At 34.7% G+C, this 9,940-nt stretch overlaps 3 protein-coding genes across 3 annotated transcripts in view; 2 read left to right on the top strand and 1 right to left on the bottom strand.

The window, feature by feature from the left end:
- Positions 1-9,940, top strand: part of LOC119636598 (serine-rich adhesin for platelets) — a 153,373-nt gene that overhangs the window by 88,401 nt on the left and 55,032 nt on the right.
- LOC119636600 lies at positions 1,267-2,751 on the top strand. The gene has a single exon (XM_038032067.1). The coding sequence runs from the start codon at positions 1,346-1,348 to the stop codon at positions 2,087-2,089; it is 744 nt and encodes a 247-aa protein (XP_037887995.1). The 5' UTR covers positions 1,267-1,345; the 3' UTR covers positions 2,090-2,751.
- LOC119636599 lies at positions 2,748-4,334 on the bottom strand. The gene has a single exon (XM_038032066.1). It carries the CDS (start codon positions 3,965-3,967, stop codon positions 2,966-2,968), a length of 1,002 nt encoding a protein of 333 aa, XP_037887994.1. The 5' UTR covers positions 3,968-4,334; the 3' UTR covers positions 2,748-2,965.

The raw sequence follows: 9,940 nt of genomic DNA, 5'->3' as shown, positions 1-9,940 counted from the left end.
GTAAAAGGAAATGTAAAATAACCGGAGAAATGCAACTACATTACATCTTACTTCTACAATTGCCCGGTGCTCGGTGTCTATGCAAATACAAATATACTTTTAATCTGCATTTAAAGTTTCCTGAACATTCGAACGTTAAACTTTCAATGGTAACTTTATTTTGTAGGTTTCTAATGAAATCAAATTTTTATATGTGTTGTCATTTTCTAATAATATAAGTTTGGTTACATAACCATTGTGATATATAAAATTACATATCTGTCACTCTCTTGACCGTATCGCTTTTTACCTACTTTACCCAACCACTCGCTCTTACTTCACGTACATTTACATTTGCAATTAAATTAGTTTTTAGTTTTCAGTTTGTTACTGCGTCGAAAAGAGATAAAATTGAGGAGAAATATAAAAGCTTATCACAGAAATGTCCGAAATCCTTTAAACACATTTTAGCATTAGAAATTGTTTGCTTTTAATATGATTACTTCTTATACACATATATACATATACATACATATATACATATACAAATAGATATACATATATATACACGAAGAGTCGAGTTATCTACATAAAGTCTTCTTGCCTTCATTACGCTTAGAAAAACATACTCATACCATGCTATAATAAAAGGCTTCAAACGCCTGCTTAAATAGAAATACATAATTTTTCTACTTATTTCGCTTTTTTTGTAAAAAATTTACATAAAATTGGTTTTAACTTTTCCCCAACTATATAACTGTATATACCTAACTATGGCAATGGCCGAAGCGGATTCAGGGGGAATTGAACTTTTCCTTCGGGTATTGTTAAAGCCCTGAAATGAAATTGTAACGTTATTTAGTTTTAGTTACTCGCATATTTGCTTAAGAACTCTGCCAAATAGGATGTGATAATAATTCCTCTAAATAATTGTGTAAGCGAGGACTTGATTTGCAGCCTGTAACGTAATTTCGTCTTCTTCATAATCTTTTGTAATTAAGACGACGATTTTTCTATATGACACAATACTTACTTACTTAGGCTAAGGCTTAAGCTTGATATTTGTTTGTAACAAGAGAAAATAAATTCTTCTTCTTTTCATTCACTTGTTCGAAATATTACTGGATTTTAAATTTAAAAAAAAAGAAAAAAAAAAATTCTCTCGATCTCAGTAGCTTTGAAAAAATATTTTCGAATATTTTCAATGGATTGAAAATTTCATCATTTTAAATTCCAATTTTCAATCAAGCATATCTATCTAATGTTTTTTTTTTTTTTTAGTGTAACAAACAAAATCTAAATTTCTTGTAAAAATTTTTAAAAAAAAAGAAAAAAATCAAAGAAATTTAAAAAACGAAATATCCAGATGGCATCGTTCTCGATTATGATTGGCTTAGGCCGCCTGGTTTCCCATAAATCTATTGCAACGACTGTTACGGAGCTTTTTCAAAAACGCCTATTCACTTGTAGCAAGGGCCGCGAACCACATTGTGGTGACATATTGAAGGCAAAGGGATGCGTGAAAGCGGCGGCAAAATCGGAAAAGAAAGAGGAAGCGGTCAAACAACAACATCCGCCCCCTTTGCCGTCGAGCGAGCGTGAGATTATTATCCCCGTTAAGCCAGAATGTTGTCTCGACCCATGCAAAGATGCCTTGCCACGCTTCGACTTATTATATTATAAACGTTCTGATAAATTGAAGCGTAAATATCAACAAACGTGGGTGGAATGCCCAGAACTGCTAAAAAAACCAAAAGTCATATGTTGTTACGATAAAGTCCAATACCCGCCGATGGAAAAACGACTAAAGATAGATCGCCCTTCAACGGCTTGCAGTCCAGTATGCGCGTCTGCACGCAGTTCGTGTCCGAGCTTCACGCTGCCTAATTGCCGAGAATCACGGAAGCCACCCAAATGCGCCGTTTTCAGAAGCCCAATGAAATGTAAGAAGAAGAAGGCTCCGTATCCCTCGTTCTCTGAATGTTCTCGCACACGTCCACCACCTCTACATCCCATTGAATGCCACTGTTTAGCTATAGTCCCCATGTGTGAAGTATGGGCCTATTATCAAAAAATGCGCCGCATAAAGAAGACCGCCGCCAGATGTTAAATCATTAAAATTTGAAGAACTTCGGAAAAAAGAAGCCGGCAAATCAAAACGATGTCCTTTGAAGACTCATTTTTTCATTTCTTAAATCCAAAAATTAAAATTTTGGTGTAATTTGATATTCTCATATTTGGATTAAAGCTTGTTATTGTTCACTAAATTTATGCCTGGTGGTAAAAATTTTTGAAGTAAATATATCAGAATTTAAGTTCTTTCAAAAGTTGTATCATAAGAAAGAAAAAGCTATACGTATCGATTCGAATTTTTTGGCAGCAAGCAACATTCTACGCATATAGTTTCAATAAAAGATTTATAATTTTCAACAAAAGCAAGACAGATCTATTTAAATCTTAGCTAAATGGGTTCTTGCGTGTAATGGATGGAAGTTTTTAGGGAGAATGTAAAAAATGTGGTGAGAATAGTAAGCTCAAGATTTCTTGATTTCCTGAGGAAGTTGGAGAGAAGTTCCTTATGTTAATTCAACTACGAGGGTTGAAGTTAGCGCTGTCTTCTGTCTGAATGTGAAAACTTTCGAAACTAACCTTACACGACTTCGATACTCTTCGACTATTGTAAACGAGAAACTTCGAATATCTCGTTTTCAAATACTAAGAAAAAAATAGGAATACGGTTTTTTTTTTTTTGGAGGCTGATCATACGCATACATTCTTAATTTTATTACCACCAAAAAGAAAAAAAAAAATATTCCCAAGATTATTAAGACAACGTGCGAGTATTACAAATCCGGCTCCACTGTTTGCGGAAAATTTTTGAAAATTTCAAAACGAAAATAATCGGAATTGCATTTCATGTTGCAATTTCGACTATTTTCGGCGAGAAATTTTCGGCTTCAATTGATTTTTTTACTGATTTTTCCTCTTATTTTGGCGGCCAAGCAGGCAACGGCGGAGGTAAATTGTATACCTGCTTACGCCTCAAAAAGCTGTAGACGTCGCATGTGGGCGTCCAAGCCGGTTTGCAGGTGCATTCTATAGGCTTCGACGGTATTGGACATTGGCGGCAACATTCCGCTAGCGACGGATATGGACAACAATATTTCTTGCAATTTGACTTTGGATGGGATGGCGTGCATTTTGGCGGTACGCGAGCTCTCATACAGCACGGCATTTGTATTCTTGGGCACCTTTGATCATATATGCATATTTTTTTCAGTGTATTTAACTTATTTGGATTGAAAGCGCATGCTGTTGGTATTTTAGCCTGTCTAGGCCGGCGGCAAACTGGTGGAAGACCAAGATCCTCGTAGCAACAAGTTTTGCGTGGCAGAATTTTCAAACGAGGACATTCCACCCAAGTTTGTTGATATTCGCGGGTATACTTATCCGATGGGCACCAATACAACTCGTCGAAACGAGGTAATAAGTTAGGGCAAGGATTATTAACGCAACACTCTCTCTGGTAATTCCATAAAGATCTAAATGGTTCATTCTCCCGCTTTAATTCACTCTTAGTTCGTGAAGAAGCACATTCGGTATTAATCATTCCATCAACTGGGCAGCACTCGTTTGGATCCATTTTTGTAGTTACCATTTCAACGCAAGTCATGTGCTTTTGTCCTTCTCTCTTCGCACATTGGCATTCGATTTCCCAATTTGGACATTTCGGCTTCCTTGGCGTGCAGGCTCGCTGACTTTTCGTTTCTACGCATTTTTTAGTATAGTGACACTCAGCTTCTCTTTGTACCTCCGCCGCCGGCATGGCTCTTCTATTAGCTTCAGGCTTTTCTTTCTCGCAAATTTCCTTTGGCGTTGCTGGACAGAAGGGTTCACAACGGGCAAAATTTCGAATAAGCAATTTGTTTAGTGATGTCCATATACATCGCCCAACCGCTGTATGGGCAAATGTAGGCGTCAGCATCATGTCTTAAGTAATCTTATCTTAGAAACTTTGCAATTTTGAAAATTTATGAAAAAAATGTTGAGAATTTTTAAAATGAGTAATTTTTTGTACCAGAAAGAAACGAATTAACTTAAAAAATTTGAAACATCAATTCAAAGATATTGAAAGAAAATAAAGAATAATATGATAATCGGCCGTCTAGAGAGTACAACATTATTTCTTTTATACGTTACTTTTGACAATGCTCTCAAAGTGTATGCATTCCAGATGTGAACTTGACGAGGGCTGCATATTCGATGGAATCAAAAATAGTTCTTAAGATGGCGCACAATTTTGTAATTTCTTGCGGGTTGTGTCTTTGCTAAAGTGTACATAAGCGTAAACTAAAAAAAGATCAATAAACTAAATATAAAAACGCAATAAACTTTGAGTATATATTTTTAAATATGCGATAAAGCTCAAAGTTCTAAAAAAAAAATTTGCCTCGATTCAGTTTTATTGCCAATCGTAAAAAAGCTTAGTGCGATGTATAAGAGAAGCCTATCCATTGTCACCTTTAAGAAATGAAAGTGATACACTTGTTAATGTTTAAATTTTTGATCTTTTTATTTTCTTCTTCTTCTATTATTCAGCAGAGTAATAACCGCGAATTCGCTGCGGTTTTATCTTTTCTAATATTTTTTTTGTGTTGAAATTTCGTTTACAGATTTACGGGTTGTATGTAATTAAAAAAAAAAAAAAGCCGAAATTCATTTCTTCGATATCGATTCGACTTATATCGTAGACACTTCAAGAGATTTTTAAAAATCATTTACGATCACGACGAATTACAAACTAGGAAGTTTGAAATTTCAAAATCATAGTTTAGAAAAAACGATATTAGTGCATATTTTATGTAGCTGGCAGTGAACACCTTTGAAAAAGAAGAAGATATTACGGGATATTTAAGGTATTTTCCCATTGTTTTCGGGAACGAACTCGTTTTGCAATTTGATTGATGATTAACTTCCAGCTGCGATAAGATAAATAGATACAGATCGAATAAATCCAAAAATAAATCTTAATCCACAAAGTGATTAGCATGCATTGCATGTATCGTGAAATGATAACTCGAACTCCCCGCTTGTGATGGTTTTGCCAACGATTTTATCAATTTTTCACACCTAATCTGGAAAAGAATAACTAGAAACCAGCCTTGTCCTTGTTATCTTTTTCCTTTTTCAGATGGAAGCGGGCGCGAAATTTTGTTAAAACCCTTTGGATCTTAACAGTTAATGCCTTTAATTGTGACAGCTAGCAAGAAATTGCCTATCAATGATGTGGCATATACAAGCTTGACCTTCACTTTGAAGAGAAATTTTGATCATTTTCCGCCTCATTTTATACGCATGCGCAAGGAAGTTCAATAGAAGCGCATCCTCACTCCGACTTTGCCAAAACTAAACCCAATTTGCCATAGACAGTTTGACAGACAGACGAAAAGGTTTAATGCTGATGAAGGACATACGTAATTAATTAGATCTCTAGAGTTTCCTTCTGCATGTAGTATGCGTTTTGACAAACTAAATATATACGTTCGTCTCAAGTGAATGCAGAAAAAAGTTTGTCTTAATGCAGTCGAAATAACTGCGTTCTTAAAATGAGCTCAAGCTGTGGAAAAAATTGTTACATTCAGCAATAGCTTTTAGACCAAGTTTACAATGCTTCGCAGTGTTTATGGTAAAGATGCTTTATCAGAACATGCAGCTCACAATTAGTTCACTCATCCTCACATTGCATAATTTTAATGCTAAACATGGATCGTTTCTTATTCAATGAATTCAATGAAAATCTAAAATTGTTTTGTTTCGCTGTGAGTCCAAAATTCTGTCTGCAAAATATGAACTTAAATTAATTAATATTAAATTAAATTATTAAGGTTTCTCCCTCTAACCTAACTGAATTTCTCATTTCAACCGGATATATAGAAGTATTCTCTACAACATGCTTTGCCCTTCTTCTTGAAACTTCTTCCCATACTAGAAGGAGAATTTTACTCCGAAATCTCTTATAAAGGCGCGATGTGATGATCTGAGCGATTTTCAGCTTCTAATGTCTTGCTGACATTACTTCAGGCCCTTCTATCATTTTATGCAGTTTTCTAGATATGGCGTCATATTGTTCTGTCTTTAGATTTAAGGCCACAGTTTTCGCATACCTTAAATGGATTACTTGCTTTAAAACCAAGAAAGGTATTTACGGTTGGGCGCTTGTATATCATTTGAAAGAGAAATTGTGCTGAAACATGCCAACTGATGTAAAAGCGATACGTTGCGATAATTCGAGACGTAAAACAGTGAGGGTATGCCCACTACATCAATCTAACGAATCCATCATTCGAAAATGCTTAGTTTAGAGATTAATTAGAGCTCAGCAAATTAGTGAAGAGAAAGCGACCACATTTCCTGCTGCGCTCCTTTATTAAAGTCTTTACAATTGATTTTTTCACAAGATGACTTCCGATAACGTATTTTAAACTAAGAGCAAATAGCAGCAATGAATAGCAACATGTTTTGATTATTGGAAAACACCTAAATAACTTATGATTAATACACAAAAAAATATGCATATATCCGCCTGAGTAGCCGAAGACGAGGAATCTCGACTAGCAAGTCAATGGTCGTGGGTTCGAATCTCAAGTGCGATAGAGTTTTTAATAAAAGCCGATAGCCTTAAATGCTAGTGCTCTTAAGAGTTTAGTCTTAGAATTTATTTCTCTGGCGAAATTAATAATAATAACAATAATAATAATAATATACATAGAAAAAATGATGATTTATGAATGAGGTTCAATATCGCGAGTAGTTATTATTTGCATCTCTCATTAGACTTTTCCAGTTATAAGAAGATAAAATATTAAAGACATGTGAAGAAACATGCATTGCATGCACATCCTTGATTAAATCTTTTTAGATTACAAAAGTATTTCACTGTATAAAAAATATTTTAAGAATATTTGGAAATTATTATTACATGATACCGAATATCTTTTCAAACCATAACTTATAGGATATATTTGTGAAAAATAATTGTCCGGTCAGTGGCAACTAGCGGCGGTTAAGCACAGCAATTGCCATAGCTTTTAATATTTTCTCAGGAGAAACATCGTAAGTAGCATAGTAAGGCATTTATTTCTCATTCCAAAGGGTTTCTTTAGCGTTTTACTAAAAACAGAAATGCATTCTTCCTCCATATAACATACGTACAGTGTTGATATCAAATTTAAATATTTACATATTTCGCACACACAAAAGCTTTAAAAAATTTTCTCACCTTTGCGATGGACTTTCAATTAATAGATCGCAATGTTTTTTATAGAAGAGAAAAGAGAAGAGAAAAAAAAAAACAGGAACCGTAACGCCATTTAAACTACAATCTGCCCAGAGATCACTATTTTACACGTTAATCAATACTTATTAACATAAAACTAAGATTTAAGTACTTAAAGTGAAAAAAGCACAATGGTACGGAAAAAGACTTTGAAGTCTTTGTCTTCATACGCATAAATGTATATGTATGAGAGTAAAAATCAAAAGAGGCAATGTTGTCGTTTACATTAAGCTAAGGCCATAAGACAAGAGATAGAAAAGATTAAATGCCATGAAATGAATAAACGAAAATAAAATAATTTAAGTTAGTACCAAAGACCGATCGTCGGATAAACGGCACATGTGCAATACGCAATAGCAAAAGCTTCTCTGAACATTAGATAAAGTGGGTTGCGTTCACACAATCGCATACAAAATACACATAGATTGTCTTTTTTTGTTTTTTTTTCTTTCTTTTTTTTTTTTTTTTTTTTTTTATATTCTGCATAATTTTACAACGAAAATGCATAGGCAGTAAAAACGATCCAGAAAAAGAATTGCATTCAATTTGGCAAAATGTTCAATTAAATTAACATGATTTGTTTTCTTACAAACACACACATATATACACTTAAACAATAATATATGTATCTAAGTAAGGCATTCTGTTAGCAAAATACATGTGTTTACTTAAACGAAGGCCTACATAATCTTGGTTTTAGTGCATGGCTGCATTATATGAATAATACTCGAAACAGTTAGCCAACAACAAACAATCAAAGCCGAGGATAAGATCAACTTAATTGACCGCTATGTCTTGATGATGGTAGAAAAAGTGTTGAAAACTTTTTATTGCCTTTTCAAAAATTCACCCCAGTATCAGATATTGCAAAAGAAAAAACAATTTATCTATCGATATCAAATCGCTTCTATATAATGGATGGGCTCTCAAGCTAATCTTTTTACTGTCTCGTGATAGTCAGTTCAGTCAGTTCTAGCATATTGCGGGAAATCGCTTTGCAAGGGTAGATAATAACTTGATTCTTACTTTTTCTAAAGGCAGCCATGATGTCGTGGTCTCCTCTTGTCCAAGGACAACGAGGTGATTTCCTGTTTCGGGTAGCGGGTGTATTAATATTTTTGCAAATGCAGTTATAAAATGCAAACATCGAGATCGTGTAAGATATGTATATTTAGTTGGACCCTTCCTACCTTAAGACCATAGAGTAGTCTTAAAAGTTGTAAGCACCAGATTGCTTGTCATTGGGTCATGTGAATTATTTTGCAAAAATACTTACCACTCTTTTGACGTATTTACAACTTCAGTTTGTTTTATATAGATTTCAATAAGGCTCCACACCTTACAGGCAATATTGTAGGCTAAGCACCAATAGCTGCTGCCACAAATTATTACAGTGTAACAAAACATGTTTAAATGCAGCTTGGCATCACTGCAATGTCAGAGGTGAACGACCGTCCGGCACGCTTGTCTCTTGACCTTCTCAAACACTCTAGAAACTTTCAAAGCATATCGTACATCGTAAAACGACCCGTATAACGGCATATTAACTTTTACACCAAACGAAGCTACAGTCTAAGCATTGTGTTGAGTAGAGATAAGTAACTTTGCTCAAGATGGGGAAAGACGTATACCAGGAAAAAAAAAGTTGAAATATAAGAAATTTTTTTTTAACATAAATCATGTGCCGTGCATTGTGGACTAAGTATTTATCATCTTCTTCTTCTTCTTCTACTGTCCACCCAACCTATAATCGAAGATTCGCTGTGGTGTGTAATAAAAGCCCTTGTCGAAAAAAACTTGTGGACTTGACTGTGCAAACTACATAAGTGATCGTAAACCATTGACTGCCAACGAATTGACATAACGCCGGAACGAGATCATTACAATGAGTTTCTTATCATCTTGTGAGCTTTTGGAGACTTGGGCTGACTCATTGAAAAACAAATGGTTTTCTTTTATCCATCACCAACGTGAAAAAAGCATGATTCATATCGACAAATGAAGCCCTCTACGCATCGAGTGCAAAATAAACAGTTACTCTATTTCAATTCTTAATTAGTTTAACAATGACTGAAAAAAAGAAGACGAACAGACGGCAACTATTTGCTTTGTTAGAGCAAAGTTGAAAATATAGCGTGAATTAGTCGAACAGTGTTGCTGGCTTTGACAGTTCGCGGCATACAACCATTAACTTGACAATGGCCAGCAGTTAGAAATAAAAAAGAGATAAAAATATATTTATTAGAGATCAAAATAATGGAATTTAAGCTTAAGCTTCGGGTAGTGGCTACGTAGCGAGTTGTGAATTTATAATAATGAACTTGCCGATCATTACCACGGACAGGAACATTTGACATTTAAGTGAACATTTCCTGCGAACTGTTGACGGAAGCGAAAGGAAAGGCAACTTATTCAGTATTTTAGTGCAACCATTATCTCGTCGCTACGAAAAGATCGCAGATATTTAGTTTGTTTATTGGCTTGTTCCTCTTAACCCTCGATAATGCAGTTGTACGCGAAAATGTGTTTTGAATGCTTTTTAAGCTTCACGTTCACCATCGGTTTCGCCTAACTTGAGGAAATTCGGAAAATTTCTCTACATTTCCAATCGATGATCCTAAGTAT

Source organism: Glossina fuscipes, unplaced genomic scaffold (genome assembly GCF_014805625.2).
Source record: "Glossina fuscipes isolate IAEA_lab_2018 unplaced genomic scaffold, Yale_Gfus_2 28, whole genome shotgun sequence".
In the NCBI taxonomy this organism is placed as follows: Eukaryota; Metazoa; Arthropoda; class Insecta; order Diptera; family Glossinidae; genus Glossina; species Glossina fuscipes.
The sequence above is the reverse complement of the archived record's forward strand: the minus strand, read 5'-3'. Positions and strand labels throughout refer to the sequence as shown.

Coding starts and splice junctions, on each gene's coding strand:
- LOC119636600 (XM_038032067.1), top strand. CDS start 1,346: ATGGCATCGTTCTCGATTATGATTGGCTTAGGCCGCCTGGTTTCCCAT.
- LOC119636599 (XM_038032066.1), bottom strand. CDS start 3,967: ATGATGCTGACGCCTACATTTGCCCATACAGCGGTTGGGCGATGTATA.